This window comes from Bos indicus x Bos taurus, chromosome 18 (assembly GCF_003369695.1).
Source record: "Bos indicus x Bos taurus breed Angus x Brahman F1 hybrid chromosome 18, Bos_hybrid_MaternalHap_v2.0, whole genome shotgun sequence".
NCBI classification, from domain to species: Eukaryota; Metazoa; Chordata; class Mammalia; order Artiodactyla; family Bovidae; genus Bos; species Bos indicus x Bos taurus.
In genome coordinates this window covers 56646556-56672794 of record NC_040093.1, presented here as the reverse complement: position 1 = coordinate 56672794, position 26239 = coordinate 56646556, and the positions used below count along the sequence as shown (strand labels likewise).

Here is a 26239-nt window from a genome sequence, read left to right as displayed (position 1 = left end):
GACCTCATGGTTTACACAACATAAGACTGAGGTGTGCGCACCTAATCCTGACCACATTTTTGCACAGTGCTTCTCCAGCAGCGTTCTGCAGTCTTCAGCCATTGGACTCTGCGTGGTACTCCTAAGAGATTAATGCATCTGGAGATCCATTGGTCCATCTGTTCTCATTGACCATAGATCATGTGCTCATTCATTTCTTTAAAAGAAAGAAAGAAAGAAGATTATTGAGTGCCTGCCTGTCATGGACCAGGCCTAGTTCTAGGTCCTGGAGTACCATGATCCATAAACAGATATTTAGTTATCATCATGAAACTCTTACTGTAGTGAGGGAAACAAACATAGAAAGAAGTGGACAATAAAATGAAATAATGACAAATGATGGGAATAAATAAGGAAATGAACTGATGAGGGATGGCTTCTCCTCTGAAGAGGTGACGCACAAACAGATTCTGGGAGGATGAACAACCTGGAAGTAGAGGAACAAACTTTCCAGAAAGAGAGACTAGAATGTGCGAAGGCTCAGGTGTAGGGAAAAGCTTGGCCTGCCTGATGACTGAGGGACGAGCAGGGTGCAGTGAGCAAGGGGACAGTGCAAACAGGATGAATTTGGAGACGGAGACAGAGGAGAGCTTTGCAAGTCCTTAGGGGCTGTGACCAATTTCCCTTTTCTGTCATGTGCTAGGAGAGAATTTTGTAATTCAAGACATACTCACTTTTGAATTTTATGCAATAGAAACAGTAGACAAAACGTCCATGTGGAGTTTGGGGACTGAATGGGGACACACAGTGGGCCAACAGTTTGAGAGCCGCTGCTCTGGGCGATGGATGCTGATACTAGAGGTGCATTGTTTGGTAGTTTGCTGCAATAATATGAGAATGAAAACAACAGATGTGCAGGCCGAGCAGGCCCTCTCCTGCGCACGTGCACTGTTCTATCGATGCAGCCCACTCGCGTGTACTCAGTGTCTACTCAGAGCCAGACGGTGTGTGGCCAAGGGAGGTTCACGGGAGAGAAAGACAGATGTCATCCCTGACATCATGGAAATCGCACGCTGGCCATTTGAACTGCATAAAAGCTCAGCTTAAGAAACAAAAAAGAGTATTGGATTTGCCTTTTCTGGTTCTCATTTGATTAACTTCCTGCAGCTGTCACACATTCAGAATCATTAAAATATAGTTTTCTGTGCTTAACTTGCTTACACAGATTAACTTTCCTCAGCTCATTATGGTGGCCTTGACCTCGGTCTATTCATAAAAGACCACAAAAACCATTAACCGGGTGGGTTGCTCTTTCTAGGAGCAGCACAATTTTATCTACTAGAGGCATTGGCAGATTTGGATTGCATTGTAAATAAATTTATCCACTACAAACATTCAGGGATCTGCCTTTCATTGTAAATAAAATTTCACAAGTAATTGTTAAGTGATGGCCTCACAATTATACTGGCACAAGAAAACCAGCCAGAGACAGATTCAGTGGCTTTGCAGTAAATATTCAAATAGGAGCCTAGGGTTTTGCAAAGAAACAGCCGATATGGATTAGGCAGGTTGACAGAGAGGACTATTTGGTGAGTTGAGAAATCATGAAGGGCTTGGAATTATAAACACGAAACATCGGTCATACCGTGTAAATGTTTATGCTCTTAAATTTAAGTATTCACCTCTTAGCCCAGGGGTCCTCAACCTCTAGGATCTAATGCCTGATGATCCGAGGTGGAGCTGATGTAATAATTATAGAAAATAAAGTGCAAAATAAATGTAATGCACTTGAATCATTCCAAAACCATCCTCTCCCTCCTAGTTCATGGAAAAATTGTCTTCCAGGAAACCAGTCCCTGGTGCCTAAAAGCTTGGGGGCCACAGATTTAGCCCATTTCCTGAGCTGCACATAGTCTCAAGAAGAGGGTTCCTTTATGTATCAGTCAGCTGTTGCTGGATAACAAACACACACACACTATGGCATGCAGTAGTAAGCGTTAATTCCTTTGGATCCATAGGTTGGTTGGGATTTGGCTAATCTAAGCTAGACTCTGCTTCTCACTGAAGATCTGTGGATGGGTGGGGGTGGCTGAGCGTCGTCCGTTTCTTGTTCTCCTTGAACCAGTTGGATAGCCAGGGTATGCTCTTTTCATGGGGATGGCACAGGTGTACGCGAGCAAGCAGAAACACATGAGAGCCCTTAAGATCTAGACTCAGATCTGCACACTGCCACCATCACCTTGTTCTGTTAGCCGAAGCAAGCCATATGGTCAAGCCCAAAGTCAGCGGTGAGGAAGTTAACGCCACCATTAATGAGGCATGGATTAGATGCAGGGAAGGGCAAAGAATTGGAGCTCAAAGGAATCGCCTGTAATATAATAAGTATGTTTCATTCATCTATCATTGTCTACGTTTCTTTTAGGTGCCAGACACTGCCAGGCAGCAGGAGAGATGGTCATGTAATATTCCTGCATCCCTCACTGGTTAAAAAAATTTAAGAAAGAGAATTCTGGCTCTTTTATATGGTTTTTATAATAGTTTTCTAAGAAGTCTTGCTCCCTTAGTTATGGCCTCAATGCAATCCATCCTCCACTGTGGCCAAAACGAACTTCTTAAAACGTAGATGAGATGTTGAACTGTCCCTTTAAGCAGTTTGGGTGATTTCCCTTCACCAGTAGGATACAGTGCAACCTCCAGATGTTGACATTTAAGCTGATCCTAACCTGAACCCCCAAACTGACCACACTTGCCTTCTGCCATCCCTTTGGTCATCAGCCTCTCCCTCCAAGTATCCCCTCTTCCTTATCCCTGCTTGGGACCACAGGCAGGTGGTGGGTGGGGGCCAGGGTCCATGGTATCACTGGAAGGCATCTTGCTGAATGCACACTAAGCATTATCTGTCAGTTATAAATAATGCCCCCACTGGCCAGCTCCCACCCCACACAAACACGGCCATTTGCGATTTTGCCTAGAAGAGATTGTGAAGAAGAAACTTCAAATTAAGTTAGAGGGAGGTGTTGAATTGGAGCTGCCTTATGCTATTATTTAGTTTCTCATCAACAGGTACAAAAAGGACAGCTTTTGCCAAGTAGAGACTATACTGGTTTCATTGTTCAGTGGAAACCAACCACAGAGGAGCCCTTGGCTCTCCTTAAAGACCTCCCAAGCCCCCAGAGTTCTGGCTACGTTGCCTCTCTCAGCACCTCCTGCAGCACATTGTAATAGAATGATGTCTTTCTCTCTGTGAGTCATATTTTCTGAAGCACACAAACCATGCTTTTTCATTTCTTCCCTGTTGCCTAGCTCAGTGGCTAATATGCAGTAGGCACTTTATGTGATTTCTTGAATGAATGAATGAATCTATGTGAGTGAGTGCTGGAGAATTCTCTAGAGGAGTGATTCTCCAACTATGCATATGAAAAGCTTGTAAAACAGAGATTTCTGGACTCTACCCCACCTTTTTTTTTTTTTGAATTAGTACATCTGGAGTGAGGCCTGAGAATTTTCATTTCTAACGAGTTCTTAGGTGATGCTGATGCTCCCAGTCTAGGGGCCACAATTTGAAAACTGCAGCTTTACCATACTGATGCTGAGATGATTCTCTGTAGAAATAACCCCAGTCACTAATTTTGGGTAAGGGAGACACCTAGAGGGGGGTTTTAACAGCTTCTAGTTCACAGGATGAAATTGGCAGCTGAATGTCCAATTTCTCTGTTAATACCAAGCCCCCTTTAGGAATGGAGTCCTAAAGACAAGTCAGTTGAACTGAGATCGCCTAAAAGTCACTCCCTGTTTTATCTCTTGTGCTAACGTGGAAGTCATGATAGTACTAAGTGCATTCAGAGGACACGGTAATAGTGCCATACCTCAAAACCAAAGGAGTATTTTCTGTCAAATTCTTAGATGTCTAGGCTCTTCATACATACATTGAGGAAATTCAGAAAGCTGTCTCACTCCAGGTGTCCTTCACTGAAGATCCCCAAGCACCTTGCTGTCCACCCTAGTCTCTGTGGAACATTCCTTTCTTCATCTAATCCTACTGTAGACCATCATAAGAGGAACTTGCCTTGTCATAGGCTGAATTAGGTGGCTAAGTGACAGTGAAGATTGTCAAGGTCATAGGATGCTTTCTGTGTGGGAGGACTGAACTGTACATCAGAAAGTATGTCTGGTAGGACAGTGCATGTAGGGGAGGTTCATATCAACAGCACTATCCTCAGTACAGAAGCTAGGTAATGCACCTTCTCAACAAAAATCATTTGAGCACCTACTATGTGCCAGACTCTGTTCTGGAAGCTGAGCACACAGCAGCAAAAGACAGACATGGGACTTATATTCCAGAGGGATACACAGATGAAAAAAAGCAAATGTGATAATTGGTTAGCTATTGCTGTGTAATAAACCATCCCCTGATTTAGAGCAATTATTTATTTTTAGTTCATATAACTGTGGGCCAGCTGATCTGGAGGGGCTCTGCTACACTTGCTCAAGCATCTCTGGCTCCATGGGGGTGTTCTCTTCTCTTACGACCAGTGAGCTTGCCCATGAATGTGCCTTCAAAGGCATTGGCAGAGGCCCTGGCAAGCAGCAGCTGAAATGTACAGGGTCTCTTGGGGCTTTGACTTATAGATGGCCCTCCATCACTTCTGCCACATTCCATTGGTCACATCATGTTCATGTGGCCAAACCTGAAGTCAAGGGGTAAAGGTTATCAGTGCAGTTGGAGTGAGTAATTAAGACAATAGTGCATGTGTCCGTCTACAGTCTAAGGTCAAGTAACATAAAGGAAGAAACAGCAGGTCACGGCTCGCGAGCAGTCGGGTGTGCTTTTGGGTGGCCAGGTGTGGTGGAGGGCGTGTTGTCATCACTCTGGTATTTTTAGCAGGCCATCCCATTGGGAGGCGGATAGCATCAACATCACGCTGTGTCGCAAGGCTGTTCAGGATGGGCTTCTCTTCCCGCTGTCCGAGTATATCCCAGTGACCAAGGGCTCCTGGCACACCAAATTAGGGCATCTATTTGGCTTATCAGTGTCTATGCAAATGCCTCATCACAGCAGCACATTCAAAGATACCACAGTTTGAACAAGTTATCTCTGCTGGACGATACAGCAGTTGCCTCCTTTCTGTATACACATACACAAGGACCTGTACACAGAAGACACAAGCGCTACCTACCCATGTGGCTACCTCCACACACACAGGAAGGACGTCTTTGTTGTGTCAGTCAACGAGATGAAACAGTCTCAACCCCTAGCATCTCAGGAGACAGATGCCGACTGTTGGATGATTCCATCAGCCCCAAAGCCAGAATGAGGTGCCCAGAAAAGGAGTGTGAGCTTGGAATGTGTCTGAACAATGCAGACCAAGCTTCTGGGGAGCCACAGCTGCAAAAACTGTCAGGGGTTGCTGGGGGCTGGGGTGGGATGCGATAGAGTCAGGGTAGGAAGCGGTGGTTTTCAGCTCTGGTATTTACTTGCCAGCATCAATCTATCAGTTAAAAGACTCATTAGGGAGCTGAAGGGAAAACAAGACAAAACAAACAAAACTGGATTTCTTCAGATGCCTCTAATCATTGGAGTGAAATGATTTTTCTTCTATGTTTGTTGAACAAAACTTGGTATCTTTTGTTTTTTAGCAAAATGCACATTCTCTGAGAGTAGAAGGGAGTAGGGGATAGAGGGGGGAAGTGACATCAATTTTTCTATCAGTCCTTGGAGTGTTATGTTATTATTCCCATTTTATTGATGAAGAAACTGAGGTTCAGGGAGTAAAAGCAGCTTGCCCAGTATAAATAAAGTCTGGAGATTCCAATCCAGGTTTCATTTTGTGGACCGATCTTTTTGGCTTCCTAGCTGCTGTGAGTTTCTAGAGGTGAGCCTCAAGTTGGCCTGAAAAGACTCTTGAAGTTAACTCTCCTCAGCCCCCATAATCCGCCCTGTGGGGACTGAGACAGAAGGGAATGGAGACTGGCCCGTGGGGTACACTCAACTGAAATCAAATGGGGTTGGCTGGAGCCACTCTGCCTGCCAGTAGAACCGCTCAGGACAAAAGCCCAGGACTCTGGGTGAACGCTGGCACAGGTCCTGTCTGGTGACAGAACGAGCAGGCCTTCAGCCAGGTGAATCTACATCTGTTCTCACTGGTCTCATCAGGCGCATGAGGTCAGCAGCAGCCTGGGAATCATGACCTCGGGTTGCCTGTTACGGGTCACACCTTAGTTTTATGTAGACGTGACAAAGTTGAGGACAGACTGGAACATGGTCCTTGGCCAAACTAAGCTCTCTGACAGATTATTCCCCTCCTTGGGGAACAGCTGACAATTGACCCACTGGAGGCACCTCGGCGCAGCCCTCTGACTCTCTTAGGCTCATCTCGAAAAAGCTGCTCTAGCCTCAGAGCTCTCCTGGGGTTGGCTGAGGCCTCTGCTGCAACTGCAGTCATCCACCTTGCCCTCTGTCAGTCTTGCTTCCCTCCTTCTTGCAGTGGTGGTAAGAACATTCCCCCGTAAGCCGCCTGCACAAATATTCATCTCAGTCCCTATTCCAGGGAAACCAACCTGCCTCACGCTGGTGATTAAGTGCTCCAGCCTTGAAGTGACACCTGTCACTTTTGCTCCCAGCTCATTGGCTAGAACTAATCACACAGCCCCATGTAAGCACAAGGGGGCCGGCAAGTGCCACCCTGCAAAAAAGGGGGAAAGCTGGAGCTGTTTGGTGAGGAGCAGTAAGAGAGATGGGGTGGGAAGACCACAGAAAGGGCCAGCAGAACAAGAAAATCAGCAATGCTGCTTTGTACCTTGGACACACCCTCCCCTTAGTGTGCTTCCCTGCCCAAGTGGCTGCGTGTGGAAAAGTGGCTGCAACATCGTCCTTCTGCCCTCTTTATCCCTTGTCATGGTTGATCATCTCCCAAGCTGCCCTCTTCTCTGTCTCTGTGTCTGCTGAATCCATGGGCTCAACCTAGGAGCCTTCCCTGGAATGGATAAAAATTAGGGTACTCTAGGATGCTTTGATCTGAAGTCTGTCTCACTTCAGAGTACTCCATTTTACTATTGGTGGGTAACCTGGGGAGGCATCTCCACACATGTGGGTGCCCAGCTGGGACAATCGGATCAGCTGTCCAAGGCTGACTGCGCTTCTCAGAGACTCGGAGGTGGGTGCCTAAAGAGAGCAGTGGAAAGCTGAAGAGATTGGAAGCAGCAGCAGCCACCACCTTTCTTGGGCTTTTCTGGGGGGTATTTGACCAACATTGCCATCTCTTGGACCAGCGTTGGCCAATGCAGCTGGGTGGTCAGTTGGCACTGCGTCTTGATCAGTGACCTTGGGACCACGTGAGATGACCTTGCGACTGAACTGCTGACAATGAAGAAATTTTTAAAAGGGCATCAGTTTACATTTATTGAGTGGTTATTTTGTCACTTAATCCTTAACAAACTTATGAGTTCAGTACAATTTATGTTTCATTTAACCAGTGGACAAACAGAGGCACATAGAGTGGGAAACTCCAGTGGCAGAGCTGGAGGTCAAACTTTGAAAATGTCACTCCAGATTTTTCACCCCACCCCACCCTCTGCTACTTCTTGATTAAGTCTAGACATCTATTTAATGCCCTTATGACTGTCTCCATGTTTCAGGGCCTGTGTCAGACTTGGGGAATACAGCCCAGCCCACTAGATCTCAGCATGGTCCATTGCTCAGCGTGCTGCTATATTAGATGTCACATCATACGGAGAAGGCAATGGCACCCACTCCAGCACTCTTGCCTGGAAAATCCCATGGACAGAGGAGCCTGGTGCGCTGCAGTCCATGGGGTCGCTAAGAGTCAGATACGACTGAGCGATTTCACTTTCACTTTTAACTTTCATGCATTGGAGAAGGAAATGGCAACCCACTCCAGTGTTCTTGCCTGGAGAATCCCAGGGATGGGGGAGCCTGGTGGGCTGCCATCTATGGGGTCGCACAGAGTCGGACATGACTGAAGCAACTCAGCAGCAGCAGCATACATTTAGTCCAATTTTTAGAGTCAGGGAAGTTCTGTCAGAAGGTATTTGTTTACTTACACATAAAAGAACTAGTAGTCTTATATGTAGTCTACATATTTCCCTTGTTGCTTTGGCCACTGGGGATCTCAGATCCAAACAGGAGGAAATACATTAGAGTTTGGGTTTAGTATTTCGGTTTTTCTGAGTTTTTCCTCCTGACCCAGATTTTTTTTGGTTGCATAAATTCTATCAGAAAACTATCCTTTATAAAAAAACTTGAAATTTTTTTTAGAAGGAGGCTGTATGGAAATGACAAAGCAAGGACTTTAATACACATTCTTAAACTCCTACTGTGAAAGTTAGACTGGAAGATCTCTCTTCCCCTCATTCCCAAAGCACCCCACTTATAAAATCTCTTGAGCAGTGGCTACTACTGTTCCAAATCCCTGGAGATAGCTAGAAGCTTCTAAAAGAACACATCCAGATAGAGAAAAAAAAAGTTTCCTCAAATCATGGCCTCAACTTTGGTGCCAGATGCACAATTGTGGAGCAGGCGGCCAGTCAGGCTCTCACCTGAGCAGTTAATAAAATATATTGCCCCTTGATGGATTTTTTTTTCTGCAAGCTAGAATTGATCTGTCGTCTTGGTGATTTGTGAGATGGCAGGGAAACACCAAACACCATCATAACTTGGGCCACGTTGAAAAAAGAAAATAAGAAAGAAAAAGAAAAAAAAAAATCCACCACCAAGTCTTTCCAGGGGTAGAAAGGACTGGAACTGCTGGGGTCATTTTATTTGATTTATTGGAAATAAAGTGGATCTTATTAACATTTTAATAAAGAGAATCTCTTGCACTGGGCTGCAAGTGGCCGCCTTTCCCCGGTGCAATTCCATTCTTTGGAAAAGTGGCATCAGCTGGCGTTGCCCAGCGTGATTTGTGGGGCTGGGCCCCAACAGTCCAAAAAAGCGAACTGGCTGCCTCCTGCGAGGGGCTCGCGCCAGGCGAGGTGCTCGCCCCGTATCTGCCATGCAAAACGAGGGAGCTTTATGAAGGAATCCGTCTTGTAAAGCCATTGGTCCTGGTCATCAGCCTCTACCCAATGCTTTCGTGATGCTGCCGCTGATCTATTTGGGAAGTTGGCTGGCTGGCGAGGCAGAGCCTCTCCTCAAAGCCTGGCTCCCACGGAAAATATGCTCAGTGCAGCCGCGTGCATGAATGAAAACGCCGCCGGGCGCTTCTAGTCGGGCAAAATGCAGCCGGCAACTCCGCTCGTCCTGTGCGTTCTCCTGTCCCAGGTAGGGAAGAGGGGACTGCTGGGCGCGCCCCGAGCCCCTTTTCTGCATTACGATTGCCTGGCGCGGGCTGGGCGAGGGGGCTTTCATAGGGTTGGGGGACTCCGGGTGCGGCGGCGAAGACAGCTCGGGGGCTCAAAAGGGAGGTCATTCTCAGCCCCTGAAATCCTAGGGCGGTGAGGGGGGGGGGTGGCGGTGGTGGTGGGCTGGCGGTCTCCCACTCTGGCTTGCGTGTGTGTGTGTGTGTGTGTGTGTGTGTGTGTGTGTGTGTACGTTCAGGAGAGGTGGAGAGAGCTCCGAGTCCTTTTTTTTCGCAAGCAGGGGCGACATTCTCGCCTGCATCAAGTGGGGTAACTTTGATTCGCCTCCTCAGTAGGCTCATGCATTGGCGAGACTCAGTTGGAGGCGACTCCAAGAGTCATGGTTTCCCCCAACCCAGCGCCGATCGGGGAAGCGCAGCTCGGGTCCGGACTGCGGGCTGCCGGGCTGGAGAGGCCGACCTGGTATCGCCGACTTCCCGGGCCGCCCGGGTCCCCTCGCTCCGCCGGGCGGCGCGCAGGAAGCCGCCTCGGGCCAGCCGAACGCCGCAGCCCGGCTGCCGCTGTCGCTCAAAGGCGCCAGCCGCGCCCGCATCGGGGTCCATTCCCTTCCTGACCTCGGGCCCATAAGGGCCGAGCTCATCCTTTCGCCCGGGCGCAGGCCCCAGCAAAGCCCCCTCTCTCCTGCTCCCGCTTTGTCTAGCCCCCTGGAACTACCGCCCCGAGCCTCGACTGCCGCTTTTGCGGTGTTCGAGGGCGGCGCGGAGCGCGGAGAAAAGTTCAAGCCTTGCCCACCAGGCTGCAGCTGCCTGTTAACCCTCCGAGCGCTGAGGCGCCAGGGAAGGGCCGGCGACCCGGGAGAGGGGGGCGATGGAGACTTGGTCCTCTTGCAACCATCTCCCAGATCTCAGGAAGTTTGTGTGCAGGAAAGGAGGCCAGGCTGGAGGTGCTGGTGGCGGCAGGCTCAGCCCGGCTCTGGGGCCCGTTTTCTGACAGCACGGTGACCCAGTCCCCCTGGCCTTCCTGGCAGCCTACGGGACATGGCATGTGCTGGCAGCCTACAAGTGGGTGGATGAGATGGGGGCAGGGCCAGGCAGAGAGGAGGGAAGGAGACAGGGAGTGCCCTGGGGTGTTGGGAATGGGTGTCGAGTTCCTGGCCAGGACTGCTGGATGCCAGGGCAAGAGGCACACGCATGTGTGAGGGTGTGAGTGGGGTTGGGGGTAGGGAGGGTGAGGCCGCTGGAGTCCTAGGCAGGGGCTGGCTGGACTGCAGAGATGCAGTGGAGCCTTCTGAGGGGAGACCAGGGAGGCATCCACTTTAGGAAATGGGTCAGTGTCCTAGGAAGCGGTAACCATGGTGATGACTCTGTGTGGGGCAGGTGAGGTTGGATGATGGTGCCTGGGGACAGAGTAGGGTGCCTGGCTGGTGAGTCCACTCCCAGCTCATGACTTCTTTCTTCCCTGGATCCACAGCCCTCTACAGTCATACTCTTCCCTACTAGGGTTTTGGGCTGATTCTCTTGAGGTCCCTGTAGCTTTAAGTCCTGCCACAAATCCTGTGCCTGTCTGTGAGCCAGTTTTCTAGACTTTCTGGACTCTTCACTATCTCTGAGGAGGCGTGTGTATATGTGTACGTGTGTGTGTGTGTGTGTGTGTGTGTGTGTGTGCGTGCGCGCGCGCGCGCGTCTATCCTAATTTAGTAGGGTGGTTCGGAGCATGTCTCTGATTCAGACAGATCCCCTCTGCCGTGTGCTGGTGCTACCACCTGGGCAGCTTGCTTAGCCTCTCTGAACTTCCAGATTCTCCGTGGTGGAGTAATTCTGTCACCTTCCTAGGATTGCTAGGCAGATTGGATTGCATTCAACAGGATGCCCTTGGTAATGCGTTTAGCACCAGGCCTAGCACTCTGGGAGCTTTCCGTGTCTGGGAGCCCTTACCACCACCTGACCTAGGACTTTACAGCCCTCTTCTCCATGGACATGTTTGACCTCAGTTTGGATTCCAGGGTTCTGTCTTCCTCTGAGCAAATCAGACCACACGACAGCACCCAGCAATTCCTGTGCTCTAGGGAATGATGCCTTTTGCAAAGCAACTGGTGTGTCTCTTCTCCCAGGACCTGCCTGGCACAGGTGGCTTTTGAAGGCTGTTGGTTCTCTCAGTTTCTTTAGGATGGAGGAGCAGAGGTTTTACCTCGAATTCAATTGCCTTCCCTGAGATGCTTATTTCTCTCTTACACTGTTATTCATAATCGGAGCAAATGTCCACCTTAGGACAGTAACCGATATCCTGGTAGCAATAGTACCTTGCAGGGAAATCATTGTGGTGCAAATCAGTTAACCAGCAAGAAGTTCAAGTGCAAAGCTCTGTGTGGCGTAGTGAAAGGTGGGGAGAGTCTGGGAGGCTTTGAGCCTACAAGCAAAAACAAAACTTTTCCCAGGCAGAGAGAAAACATAAGAAAGGGGAAAAACAATGTAATAAAGCAAATTAGTCACTTGGCCTTAGTGGTGTTCAGGCAAGTATGTGTGTGTTTTTCTACCACCGTTGAAATACACTGGGTCTGGTTTTGGAAGCCATCAATCTCTGTAAGTTTATTGGCTAGGTTGCTGTTTTAGGCATTTTGGAAGAGGGAAGAGGAATTCAAAGCAACAATGGCTGGAAGCTGGCAAAGCAGAGAAGCAGTCACCTCTCTCCTCCCCTGGGGCATTTTGGGAAAGGCAGTCCCAGAAGCAGCCTCTGGAATTTGGCTATGGTAAATAATGAATGCAAAACAAATCAAGAGAGGCGTGAGCTAGAAATTCCACTGCAAAATGTGATTCCTCCACCCCCAGCCCAATTTGGGTGTCACATCTAGCCAAAAGCCCCAACAATGAGTGAGTAATCTCCCAAGAATTAGGACTGTAGGGAGTGGTCCAGGTTTGGAGAGCAGTCACTTGGGAAGTGACTAAAACTATTCCATGGCATTCTGAGATGTTGGTTTAAGATGGGGAGGTTTTTCTTGGAGTCAGAATGTTGATTTTCAGGGTGTTAAATGAGAATCAGTGTCTTCTTATGCCCCTGCAACTCATATATTGTATTTCAAGGGCAGAGTTTACTTGCAGAGCCCTTTCACTGGGGAGGAAGGATTGTGAGCATTGCAGAGAGATCGCTTGCTCTGAGATGGGTTCAACATGTGACAGCCTGTAAGATTCCAAAAGCGCTGGGGAAACAGATATAAGTGGTGAAAGGAATTGCAAAGTGGTAGCGTTCATGTGTCTGAACAATTTTTTTTTTTTTTAAGCAAGTCCCCAAAGAGATTTAATAAACTGCAAGGCTGAATATGTGATCTGGAATTTATGTAATGCCACAGTCTACATTAGAAGCCCCAACAGTCATCTTAGCTAATATCTCCCTCTCTGCCTCCCTCCCTTCTCTCCTTTTCTATCTTTAGCTCGTGGGTTTTCCATTAAATAAAATCTTTTTTTTTCCCCCCTAGAAATATCCTCTCTGTGTTAACAGCAGAATTGCCCAACAAACCAACTCACCCAGTAACTGCATTATCTAAAAGTACCGGTATTGGGGTGTGAATGTTGAGTCTCGGTCTGAAGTTCACTGTTGAGGTAAAAGTACAGCTGGTTCCTTGAGAATATATTTCTTTCCCTCCTTCCATAAGACAGTTGCTTGGGGAGTCTAGTTAATTTCTGTATAGTAGAAGCTAAAGACGAGGATGAACTAGGGATTCAATTCACATCTGAATGACAACAGCCAACAGTCGTTCATATTTCTGTGTTTGTGTGTGGGCTCATCTCTGTGTGTTTTGATCTTGTTTTAATACCTGTTGAAAAATTTCTCCAGAAGAGGGCTCCATCCACAGCATTACAAAATTCTAAATCTACCTCTCATATTTTGAGGAATTTCAGTGTAAAAGTTCCATCAAAACCAAAAAGTGTTCTCCTTATTTTCAGTTCTTTTCTACAAGCTCCCCCAGTGAGAAGTCCTGTCATTTTGCACAAATTATCTTATCTTTCCCTCCTTTTTTCCCTATTGTTGTTATTCTGTTCTATTTTACTCTTCAACTATCTATCCCCTCTGAGTATTAGAGCAGGGAACGTTTTGAAGACCCTGGTAGACAATGCAATGTGAAATGTGAGAAAGTTCTGAAATTTCCTGGCGTTTGACTTTGGTTGAACCTGGTTTTATTCTTTAGGCAACCAGACACACAGCAGGCACAGTTCTGCCTGTGAAAGGAGGTAATCTTCCCCATCAGGTCACTACCCAGAAAAGTGAATCATTAGCCGGGTCCACTCACCCTGCAACACCAGTTGAAAAGCAGAGGGAAATATCGGCCTGTCATCCAATTACAATAATCAGTTGAGCAGAATCAATCAGATGACCACTGGTTTTTGCATTGTTTCTACTTAGCTGTCAGCAAGGTACCCACACGCCTGGGAGACTCTGACCCTCCTGAAGGATGCTGCCAATACAATTCACCACCCCTTGTCGCCTGTGTAGCCTCTGGGGACCTCAGGCCTGGCTCCGCATATCTGCACAGACTGTACAAATGATGACTGGCTGGACTGTAGGAGCCCTGGACCTTCACCAGATATGAAGTAGTGGGTTTATTCTAGGGTTAGGGTGGAAAGTGCTTTCTTTCTCTACTGAGAGAAACAGCTAAGGGCAGGCTAGGGAGAAGAAATGACATTTCAAACTTGCAATGCAGACTGAGCCAAGGCTCATGGAGACGAATGGGTCACCTTTTGGCTTAGCAGGTTGAACCTTCGAGATATCTGCTTGGTGGGACTGAACGCCATTCATCCCAATTCTGTAACTCTTGTTTCCAGGGGGAAGTTGCAGAGTAGAAGCCACAGGCCAAATGTAGCTCATGGATGTATCCTGTTTGGCCCAAATGTTTTGAAAATAGGATATTGTATATTTAAAAAACAACAACATGTTTCCTGCATTTCTTAAAATGTCAGAAGGTCAGGCAGCCCAAGAACTACATTCCCACATGGCCACAGTTCCCTGGAGCTGAGTCACTGCTGTCCCCTTAGGACCTGCCTCTGTACTTGGCCACAGTCCCCGCCACTCCCCACCACCCACCCATCCCACTGTGCTCATCTATTTCACCTCCTTGCTCTGGTAGGCCTTTGCATCAGGAACTTCTGGTTTTGCAAATCTGGGGGCTTGATCAGATTGATGTTGCCTACTTTTCAATGATAAGGCTATTTGAAAAGGAAGGGCCCCTTTTCGATCACTCTGTTTGAACCACCTGGATGTGAACTTTGAAAGAACAAGACCAAGGGGCATTCCTCCCTGAGAACGTTACTACCACCAAAAGTGGTTAGGTGACTAGGGCCACCCAGAGCATCGCAACACCCAGGTCACTGTTTCACGTGGAGTCGTTACCCCCAGAGAAGTGGCACACTGCAGGTCTGAGTCAACCTGGGTGCTGGTGCATCGTTAACAATGTTATGCGTCAGCAGCCAAGGGGCTCTGGGACCCCTGGAGAGAACGTAGGCCCCAGTGCACTGCACAGAGGATCACATCGAGGGCATCCCTGCCCTGGAGGCACAGTGGCTCCCTGGGCGTTGCCATTCCAGCAGCCCTGCTCACCCACAGTAAGCACGTTGTCAGATCTGCACGTTGTCAGATCATCGCAGCACCCTACGGTCCTTAGTCCTGCAGGGGACTCCGGGAGCATGGAGCTAACACTCAGAGCGTTTATAACCTCAGGGTAACGGCTCCGTAGCTCTGTTGTCTAGAGTGCTTTTATACACGGGACATTGTCACCTCTAGTGCCAACTGCAGTTTGCGTGGTGTTTTTATAACTGTTTTTAGCAGTTAACACCCACCACAGTCTTCATGCAGTGCTAATGCTACAATTAATGTTCTCTGGCTCCATAAATACTAGACTAATCTGTCCACTCATCCCACACCAGCAGGTGAGCCTCAGATAAGTATTGTTTTCAGTCGTTGCAGACCCCAAAGATCAGGGTAAATATAACTACATACATATACCAAAAAAAAAAAAAAAGGCGGGGGTGGGGGGGAGGGATTGTTTTCCTTCTGTCAGTTGCCAGCAGAACTCAAATTCCTGAAAATTAGCCTTAGCATTAGGCGCGTTTTAACATGTCACGTCTCATTTCAAAGGACCCCAGCGAGTGTCACCCCGTCTGCTACAGAAGTACAAAGCCCCTGTGTCTCCCAGCGGAGCGGGGCCCGGCTGGGGTGGAGGGAGCAGCTGCCGAGCTGAGCACAGCCCTGCACATGCCTGGGCAGGGCCAGGAAGTGAGCTCAGCCTCTGGGGGAGCCTGGGGACCCCACAAGGAGTGCGGCAGCTTCCACTCCTGCCTAACACGGCCTCCAGGCCAAAGTCTCCTTCCCGGGAGAAAAGCAGGCAGGGACCTGCTTTTCCATGTGCCGGGGGAGATGGTGCCTGTGAATGCCTGAAGCTGGAGCTGCTGAGATAATCGCCCTGTCGATTGATGTAGGGTCTGCGGAGAGTTGCAGGACCCCATCCGCGGAACCCACGTCTGACTTAGGCCACACAGGCACGGCCTCCAACTGCTGTAAGCTGCCGGGCATCTGGGATCATCTAACTCGGGGGCTGCACACTACGAGCCTCTCGGCTGATTCCTGCCTGCAGCCTGTTTTTATAAATAGTTTCATTGGAAAGTAGCCAAGCCCATTCATTTATATAATTGTCTGTGGCTGGGCTTGTGCTGTAACAACAGAGTTGTTATACCATATGGCCCACAAAGACTAAAATATTTACTATTTGGCCCTTTGCAGAAGAAGTTTGCTGACTCCTGCTCTGGCTCAAAATTACAGCCAGAGAGTCCGCAGGGAAGGAGACATTAAAGGTCTATATGAAGACTCATCCCTCCTAAGCCCCAAGCACTCGAGCAACTTGACCTCAGGGACGTTCACCTGGGGCCAGATGGATTCAGTAAACACCTGTGATATTCAAGCAGGCCCTACTGTGTGCTCAAGGAACACCTGTTAGTAAGGCTGATTCGGTGTCTGCTCTCTTGGGCCTCAGAATCCCAAGATATTCCCTGGCAGGGATCATTAATAAATGATTCAAAACAGAGACAACTGCTAAAGGGAAGGACACACAGTTGTCAGATCCTGCCAGTCTATATGTTTCGCTTGACGGTGCCTCGTCTCTCCCCTCTACTAAAATACAGCATGTGTTGTCATCTGATTGAATCACTGTTGGCTTCCCAGGGCCTAGAACAGAGCCTGGCATATAGTACGGCCTCAGTAAACATGGATGAATGTATGAATATGAGAAAGGCATCAGACTAGGTGAAGAGTCTGGGGGGCTTCCCTGATAGCCTGCTGCTTGGTCCAGAGTCTGGAGGAGCGGCGAGGCTTATGGACACAGGAAAGCCAGGGTGTGGGTGGTGGAGGAACTCCATGCAGGAGACACTACAGCCCAGAGAGTGGCCTGGGGAGCAGCTGGGGGTGCCAGGCCCACCGGGGCCTTGTCAGCCATCTCAAGGATTTAGGTGTTTGTCCTGGAGCAATGGGGAAGTCATTGAAAGCAACGTGGTGGAGGGTCCAGCGTTACAAGGCCAGATTTCTATTTTGAAACAGTAATTTGGCTAGTGTAGCTGGAGGATGGAACTGGATATGAATCGGAGGAGAAGCCAGTCTAGGCCTGCGATCATGGGAAGAACCCAGGGACTCTGTCACTCTAGACCCAGGGAGTGACAGTGCAGATGGGAGCAGTAGACACAACCTTCTCAGAGCATCCAAGAGACATTTAGGGGAGAATTTGCCAGGGCTTGGCATCTGGGTTTGAGATGGCAGGACAAGGGCTAGGGAGGGGTTAAAGATGCAAGCTTGAGTTCTCACTCCTCCAGTTGGCAGAGAGTTGGAACCATTTGCCCCACACAAGGACCCCAGGTGTTTGACGTCATAAACGGGGTCTGAGGGCCATCTCCATGGAGATGTGAGCCAGGCTGCAGCACCGCTCCTTAGGCGAGGCGTCCAGGCCCTGGTGACGCTAATGCCTGCAGACCAGTCCATGCTTGCAGCAGGGATGGGCACTGCGGGGCCTGGAAGTGCCCTTGCCTAGAGTGACTGATGCGTAGCCTCTATAATTAACCAATCTCTGAGGCTTTTCATGCAAAAGATATTTGAGAGAAACATTGCCAAGCCCTTTAATCGTTTCTTGAACATTCAATCAGCAGCACTAGAAATATTTCCTACATGAAGCAAATAATGATCTACTACGTTCAGCAATCACTTTGCGAATGCTAACAGACCTTCATTTCAGCATAGGATATAGCCTCAGCGATGCTTACATTTCTTGGTGTAGCAGCAGAATCTTCAGCTGGGTGCTGGGCAGTGGTGTCCTGGTAAAAGTATAACAACTGCTGTCTCAAAAAAAAAAAAAAAAAAAAGCAGCACGGGTATGTTATCCTCAGAAGGTGAGCGATGTACAGTCGTCCACGTGCTAAGTTATTTACGGAAGCATTTGGGGAGTTCATAGGTAAACAAGATGGACAAGAAGCCTGTTCTTGTGGGTCTTGTGGTCTTCTGAGGGCCGCCAATAAGAAACAAGAAATAAATAGCTGAAATAATACGAATTTGGTAATTACTACAACCGAAAACAATGGGAGTTAAAATGGCATTGAAGGAGCGAACTACCCTCTCTCCTTTCCCTCCGTCCTTCCTCCTTCCCTCTCTCTTCCTCACATATTTTCTTCTCTCCCCATAATTTTTCATTTCTGGCAAGTGCCAAGAATCCCGCTAATTTGGGGATCCAGAGACGAGTACTACTACACAGCCCTGGCCCTCAGTAGGGGAAGTTCTGGAGGTGAATCAGGGCCTCTGGTCCCCTGGGACCCAGAGGAGCTGGGGTGTTAGTTTAGGAGCATCAGGGAGATTTCTGAAGCTTTGAGAATCGAATCTGAATTCTGACCCAGCCTTTTTCGTGCTGTGCGACCTCTGATCAATTACCCTTTTTCTCCTCTTCTTCTGTTTCCTCCTGTGTCTAGACAAGAATGGAGAATACCAATACCTGCCTAGCAGGGTGCTGGTGAGCATTAAATAAACGTATGCTCATGGCTTCATCCCATAATTGCTAATGCTGGGAGCTTAGGAACGCTGGTTGCTTTAACACATGGTGCTGCAAGGCATTTTATGGTTTGAAGGTACTGGAGGGCCTTGGTCTTGAGTCTCTAACTTACAGGGGAAAAATACATGTGTACTTAAAACTGTACAGACATTGAAAAATAAAAAATTAAGTTTGCTCCCCAGAGAAGGATTTGCCAGTTCTCATACTGTGGCTCCCCAAGGATCATTCTCCTGGGGATTTTATGCCTCATAAAATCATTTGATCTGGTGGGATCATATCTTCTAGATGTTTCTTCCCAGTAGCTGTTCCCAGGAGGCTTTATCAGGACAGTGTGTATGTGGATATGCTTGTCAACACCATGAGCATATTATTGAAAATAAATAAAAATAACTGTAATAACCTTCTGTATAATTTACTGCTAAGTACTGGTTACATACATTACCTCAAATTCTTATTGCAACCCTTAGGAGCAAGTAGTCTTGTCTTCATTTTATATATGATGAAAAGAAGCTCAGAGTGGTTGGGTCATCTGCCTTAAGGCTACATGGGCACTAAGAACTGGGACCAGGGTTTGAACCCATGTTTTTCTGATTTCTGTGCATGTCCATTTCCCTCTGTATTTCCCTACTGTTCAAAAACTTGCTCCCTTGTCCCCTCAAATGATGTAAGAATTCTCTTCTTTCATCCTTTTGTTCTCTGACTCTACTGGAGTCAAAACGGCTGCCTGCAGCGACCTCATTTTTGAATTCCCGGTCTCTAAAAGGAGGCCTGGGACCCAGACCTCCTCTCTGGATTACCAGTTACAACCTTCAGAACTGGTTTAGCTCAGGGTTATCGGTATTCTTTATTGCTGAGTCCTTGCTTTTGACCAGGAACAACAACTCACCCACACCTTAAGCTTCCCCCGACAAGAACAGCCATCCCAGTGAGGATTGCCACACAGATGCCAGGACCCAGCCTAGGTGTGGCTTCTCTGCAGGCTAATTCCAATATGCGGGTTAATTCTCTGGCAGTTTCCTCCCTGCCCTCTCTGGGAGTGCCGAGGGCTTGACTGTCCAGCCAGTGCCTCCTGAGTGCCACTGTCTGCAGCAGTGTTTTCTCAGTCTATAGGCAAATGAGAAATACGCAGCCTGGAGCCATATCCAGACACTCGGATCTATAGAGTTGCCATTGGACTGAATCTAAACTGAAGTTTGTGCCTAGCTCAGTCGCTCAGTCATGTCTGACTCTGCGACCCCATGGACTGTAGCCCGCCAGGCTCTTCTATCTATGGGATTTTCCAGGCAAGAATACTGGAGTGGGTTGGTGTTTCCTCCTCCAGGGGATCTTCCTGACCCAGGAATGTATCTCCTACATTGGCAGGCAGATTCTTCATCACTGAGCTACCTGGGAATCCAAACTGAAGTTTAGTTGCATTTTATCAGATGAGTTTTCTTTTTCCTCCTAATTCAGTATAAGGGCCTTTAGTTAGGGTAGCCACTAATTCACTGAGCATCTGTTGAGTACCTGTTATGTGGCTGGCACCGTTTCATGTCCTGGAGATAGAGTAGGGGGCGTTCACAGAGCCCCTGTGCCAGATACACACACTCCCTCTCTGTCCCAGCTCTCACCACCTGCACAATGGTCTTACCTTTCTGCCTCTCAGGATGTTTATATCTGCCCCAGTCTAGACAGTTCACACTTGACTGAGTCATTCATTTAACAATATTTACTGATCAGCAACTGTATCTTAAGCATGGTGCTTGACACTGGGTAAGCAGCAGTGATTAAGAAAGACAAGATTGCCTGCCCTCATGGAGTCTATGTTCTTGTGAGGGAGAAAAAGAATGAAAAACAAATCTAAGTAAATATGATAATTTTGGAAAATGATAGTGCTGTGAAAAAAAAAAAAAAAAAAAACGGGCTAGGCAGTTGTTCTGAGCTCACCCACTACTCTCTCTTGGGATGGAAAGTTCATTATTCTGATGCTATGACCTTTCTACTTTTTCGGGTTAAAACGCCCTATGATTTGTGAAATGAAGTTGGTTAATACACAGAGGGCATTTTTGTCCTTAGTGGTAAGGTGCTGTTGGTAAACCTTTGTCCAGTCTCTATTTTTTGCTTTTCTTGAAATTTTGCTTTTGGGAGTCCAAAACTATGGCAACCAATGATTTAAACCACAGGCAGGTAATCTCTTTCTATAAAGGACTATCGAGTAAATATATGGTCTCTCTTGCAACTACTCAACACTATCAATGCAGCATAAAAGCAGCAACAGGCAATATGTAAACTGATGGTCAGGCCTGTGTTCCAATAAGACTTTATTTACAAAAACGGGCAGAGCTGGGTTTGGCCCTCAGGCTGTAGGTTGTTGACCCCTCATCTAGTCTAAACCATTAGCTATCTCACCAGTTGGTCAAACTGGAACAGAGCAGAGCTCAGGGATACAGACCAGACCTTTTTCTTTGTTCTCTCGTCTCCATGAGAAATGTAGTACTTCTTTAGGGCCACATATCTCTGTTGATTCTCCTCGACTTAGATCAAGGTAAAGATGCTGGGAGTCAACTATGGAAAGCAATTCTTAGACCAGCTCTAAAATACACAGTATTTAAGCTTTTATAGTAATTATCTTGACTCTAATTCTTAAGGCTTTCTTATCACCCAAAGGTATATTGGTGCTAGACCCTGTATCTTGGATCGAGTTGCCCCAAATAGTCATGGAGACACAGGCTTCAATGCAGGGAGCTGATGTGAGAGATAATTCCAGTTCATAGAAGTCAGAACTGTGAAACAAGAAATAAGGGAAGCCAATTTAAAAACGCGTATCTTTGAGCTGGTTGTTGTCCTGGGCAACTGAGGCTCACTGCTGCTGGGGGCCCTTGGAAGAGTGGTGTAAAACTCACTTTAGAATGGTCCCTCTGCAGGATAGGAGGCTGGGCACCTATGTCTGTGCTTCATCGGTCAGGGGTGGCCCCTGGTGCCAAAACTCCTGTCTTCCCTGCTGAGCCTTTGTGACCCTGGGGGCAACCATGATTTTGGAAAAATTCTTGAGCAGAAAAATGAAGAGGCATGGCAAGTGCTTGGATGGGCAGTGTATGCCCTGGGTAGAACATGAGTTCATAAGGGATTCCAGTTGCCACCATTGGTGTGAGCTACAGAAAACTTCCTCGGTAGAGGTAATGATAAAGGAAACAGTTGTGGTGGTTGTTTTGATCAACCCTCCAAATTCAGTTTAGCACCCACCTGCAAATATGCTCTTTCCCACTAGATGGTACCAGTATGCCAAAGCCCTGGAATGCTCCCTTAGGACTTCGTTTTTGGTGTGTAATATTTTCCCATTACTTTTGAATAATTAAGGAATAGGCGAGTTGAGATTGGAGGAACAGACTATGGGTGTTTGGGCGACAGAAGATGGAAGAAAATTCTAGGTTTTCTAAATTATTACCCTCCTTCATTCATTCACCAGCAGATCTTACTGACTCTTCAAAGCACTCAGATGTCTTCTGGGCACTGGGAATACGGACGTGAACAGTGTGCACACAGTCCCTGCCCCAGTGAGCTTCCATACTAGTTGGGGGAGAGACAGAAAGAGAGGAACAGGCAGACACATGGTGTCTGCCAGGCGGTGATGAGCGCTCTGGAGAATGACAAGGCGGGCAAAGGGTGGGGCAGGAGAAAGCACCGCCCTTCTCGTGTCTGCCTGTCCTGTCTGCTGGTAGGTGAGAGATCATTTCCACCTGGTTCCTAAACCCAGTTCTGCCACTCACCAACCCCTTATGAGTATGTTTATGTGGTTTATTTTCACAATGATTCTGTGGACTTGTGGGGGGCAGAAGCGGTGCTTTGCAAATTGGCATTGACCAGCTGGAACCTACTGCAGCCTAACACCCGACTCCGCCTGGTACTTGTTGGCTGATTTCGTTTATCTGGAATCACTGTGAATTATTGTTGTCGGCACACAATAGAGTCACATTTTACCCAAGGGTTAGATTACACAGTCAAGGTTTAAGGCAAACACAGAGTCTTCATTAACCTTGAGATCTCTTAAGTTGCCCATTAAATTGCAATGTATTTGGTTTTGTGTATGCAACCCTTACTGTAATCAATATGTAACAACATATAAATGCATGCAGGGATGTATAGTGAGTAATAAAGGATATATGCACGATATAATTTTACAGAATTTAATTGCAGTATTTAAATTGTTCTTTTTCCTTCTCTTTTCGGTGAAAGACCTGGATCTCTGGGAGTTAAATATGCATGTCATAAGACTTTGCATTCATTTAAACTGGTTTCCCCATCATATAGTCCCCACCAGGCTGTGCACTGGGGGAGGGCAAGAGCTCTGTCTTTTGTGCTCTGTTCATCTTTGGACACCCACCACCAGTCACACGCTTTGGGGCAGAGGAACAGCAGACTAGTAATATTCGTAGTCATGGCAGTAATGGAGGTTGACATCTCAGTAGTGCTTAATGCGAGCTGAGCCCTGTTGTGAGTACTTTAGATGTATTGGTTAGCACAGTCAATCCTCCAGTGACTCTGTGGTATATCTAGTATGATTTTAATTCCATTCTACAGATGGAGAAATTCCAGGGGAACTTGATAAAGGTCACACAGCTTTTTAGCTCTGAGACTGAGATTCAGGCTTGGGCAGTCCTCAACACAAAATGCTACGTGTTGTATGACTCTATGAAATGGAAAGAGCTGCCCAGAATATGCAAATCCATATAAACTGAAAGTAGGTGAGCGGTTGTCTAGGGTCCGGGGGAGGATCCTAATGCCATTATGGGACAGTGCCTGGCGGGACACCCTGTAGGTTAAGAGCTCAGGCCTCGGGGGAAAGTGGAATTACAGTTTGAATCCCAGCTCTGCTCCTGCAGGGCCGTGTGGCCATGGACAAGGTTGCTTAACCCTTCTGTGCTTCAGCTGCCAGGTCTTTGAAATGAAGGCCATGACATCTATCTGTTATGACTGGGATGAGGATTCAAGACAACACTGTAAAATCCTGGTCTAGCAAACCATGAGACCTTGGAAAATGGAAGTTGGTTCTTTGAAGAGGTTAATGGACAGGTGTTAGCATGGATATTAACCATTTGCCTGTAAGTGTCACAGTCTCAGCCCGAGTTCTTCCAGAAGCAGGTTCCGAGAGGAGAATTTGAACACAGTTAATTTCATGTGGGAGACGAGCCAGGGAAAGCCATAGCATGGTGGGGAAGCAAAGCCAGGAAGGGAGGCAGTTACGTGAAGCGCCTGTTGCTCAGACAGCTGCTCCTGCGGGTACATGGGGCCTTTGGGAGCTATCCCACCGGAGGGGTACGGGGGCCCCAGTTTCTGTGCCGCAAGTCTAGGTGGGCATTGTTCTGGAAGTGCCCCAGGTGGCATCGAGTTTGAGCACTAGTGGGCTGCCGGCTCCGCTAGTGCACTCTTGTTCCAGAGAAAGCCCTCGGGAAAGAGCTAGGTTCTTGCAGTGGAAGTTGGGTCCATTAGTGAACAGCCAGAAGGGATGTGGCCTCGTCAGTGGGATGACGTCAGCACGTGCTGCCAGCAGTGTCACAAGGCACAGAAACAGTAAAGGCCAGTAATCTGCGTCTGAGTCAGTAATCCACATCTGAGACGTTAAAGAGGTTAAAGAGCCACATACCACAGAAAGAGATGTGCAGAAGTACTTCTCAGCAAATATGTGTCGGCACAAATTGGAAATAATGACAATTGCCAGCATTCATTGAGTATTTGCCATGTGCCTGGCTCTCCTAAGTGCTTGACAAATAAACCAAATTTCTAGCAGATGGAAACTGGTTCAGTGACTCAATGGAATATTACACAGGCATTAAAGGGAAAAGTTATGAAGACAGCAATGACGTGAAAAAAATCACATAAGCGAGAAATGAATACTGAATGGAATGTGTGTGGAGTAGGATTCTTACTACGCAAAAAGTCTCTATATATTGAAAAAGAGGTGTGGAGTCTGAAAGGATATTTTTCAAAATGCTGACTGTAGCTTTGTTCATGTGATGGGTTTCTGAGTGATTTCCCCCACCTTCAGTTTATAAATCTTTATTGATGTGTGTATATTACATTTATAATGAAAAACATAATAACCTTGAAAAGTGAAAGAAGGAAAAAATGGAATAAATAGATCCAGAGAATCAGTGGAGATTTTAAAGATGGGAGTAACATAGTAAAAAATAATATTTCAGAAAAATTAATGTGGGGGCGATGTGAAAGATGGATTGGGTCCAGAAAAACCCAAGGCGAGTCCAGCTTGTGAGCTAATGAAGGTCAAAAGAAGTGTGGAAGAGAAAGGACCAGATTTAGAGGCTTGCTGGTGAATGGACTGGTGGGGAAGAAAGAGAAAGCATGCCAGAAATGATCTCAGGACTTAAAGGCTGATTGGGAGAAAGTTAGCAATGAGACAATTAGTATGTGTTGAGTACCTCTTTGAGCCAGGTTTCCTTATATCTGCTGTCTTATTTAAACCTAACAACAATCCTGTATACTATGTTTTTAATATTTCTGTTTTATAGGTGAGGTAATAGATGGTGAGAAAACTAAATGACTTGTCCAAGTTTACAGAGAATCTGAGCTCAGATAATTGTTAAATGAACTGGACGGATGGACAGATAGATGAATGGATGATGGAGGAATGATTGGTAACCATGAGAGGGGGAAGAAACACAGACTATTACAATGTCAAAGTAGGAAAGAGGGAATTTCAAGGAGGAACTTGCAGTCCTCTTAGAAGGTAAAGAGAGAAGGGCTGGGGAAAGTACTAGATTCTGCAGGAAGAAGGAATGGCCACTGGTTTTCTTTGAGAAGGCCACTGCAGTCAAGAAACAGCTTAGCTGCATTGGTCGGCAGGGGCGGGACACTGTAGGGGGGGAACCTGTGAAATGACTGGTCAGACCATGTACAAACTTAAAGACAGGCACAAGTCTAAGGAACAGATGAACGCTAGAAAGGAGGAGGGATGTCAGAGAGCAAAGGGAAGGAGCGGGGAAGTGAAGGAGAAATAGAAAAAGGAAAAGCACTTACTGGTTAAGAAGGAGGGCACCAGGCTGCCCGGGCCTGACTCTCCACTCCCACTGCCTTTTTACCCTGAGCAAATCCTATTCACAACTCTTTGTCCCCGTTTCTTCATTTGTTAAATGGGGGAGAATAGTGATAGCTCCATCCCAGAGGCTTCTTAGGGGCTTCCCGGGTGGCGGTGGTGGTGAAGAATCTGCCTGCCAGTGCAGGTAGACACAGAGATGAGGGTTTGATTCCTTGGTTTGGTAAGATCCCTTAGAGAAGGGGATGGCAACCCGCTCCAGTATTCTTGCCTAGAAAATTCAACACAACGCCTGGTACACTGTATATTCAAACTGGGCAGAGATCATGGTGTTTCTGTTTTTTTCTGGCCCCAACTCATGGCATGTGGGATCTTAGTTCTCCGACAAGGGATTGAACCTGTGCTCTCTGCAGTTGCTGTGCGGAGTCTTAATCATTGGGCCACTAGGGAAGTTCAGGGATCTTGTGTCTTAATCATCACAATAAATGCTATTGGGAAACAGTCCCAAGCTATAGATCAAGAAACTGAAGCTCACTGAACGTGCCTTAAGAACATACGCCTGGAGGCCTAACAGCACGCTGCTGGGGACAGCAAGTGGTCAGCTCTCCCATCCTTCAGGAGAAAACAGATTTTGTGTAACACCCTATGCATAGCTTTATTAGATGGAGATTAACCATCTGCAATTTGCAGGAAATGAGATGCATTAGGTTTCACTTTTTTTTTTTTTCTTTTTAACCAAAGAGTTAATAAACAGAGGCTGCTCATTAAAGCAAAGTTCGGAGGAGTTTGGAAGGCACTGCAGAATAGCTGAGGGAGCCAAGTAATGAAGCACTTGGAAGATTCAGAGGGGG

General features: G+C 47.3%; 1 protein-coding gene across 1 annotated transcript in view; it reads left to right on the top strand.

Annotated features, from left to right (window-relative positions):
* The first annotated feature begins 8937 nt into the window (after positions 1–8937).
* CDH13 (cadherin 13) overlaps positions 8938–26239 on the top strand; it is a 1016229-nt gene continuing 998927 nt past the window's right edge. Inside the window, exon 1 of the mRNA XM_027513936.1 lies at positions 8938–9259. Within this exon, the coding sequence (XP_027369737.1) occupies positions 9215–9259 (45 nt within the window). The 5' untranslated portion in view covers positions 8938–9214. The remainder of the gene's footprint in view (positions 9260–26239) is intronic.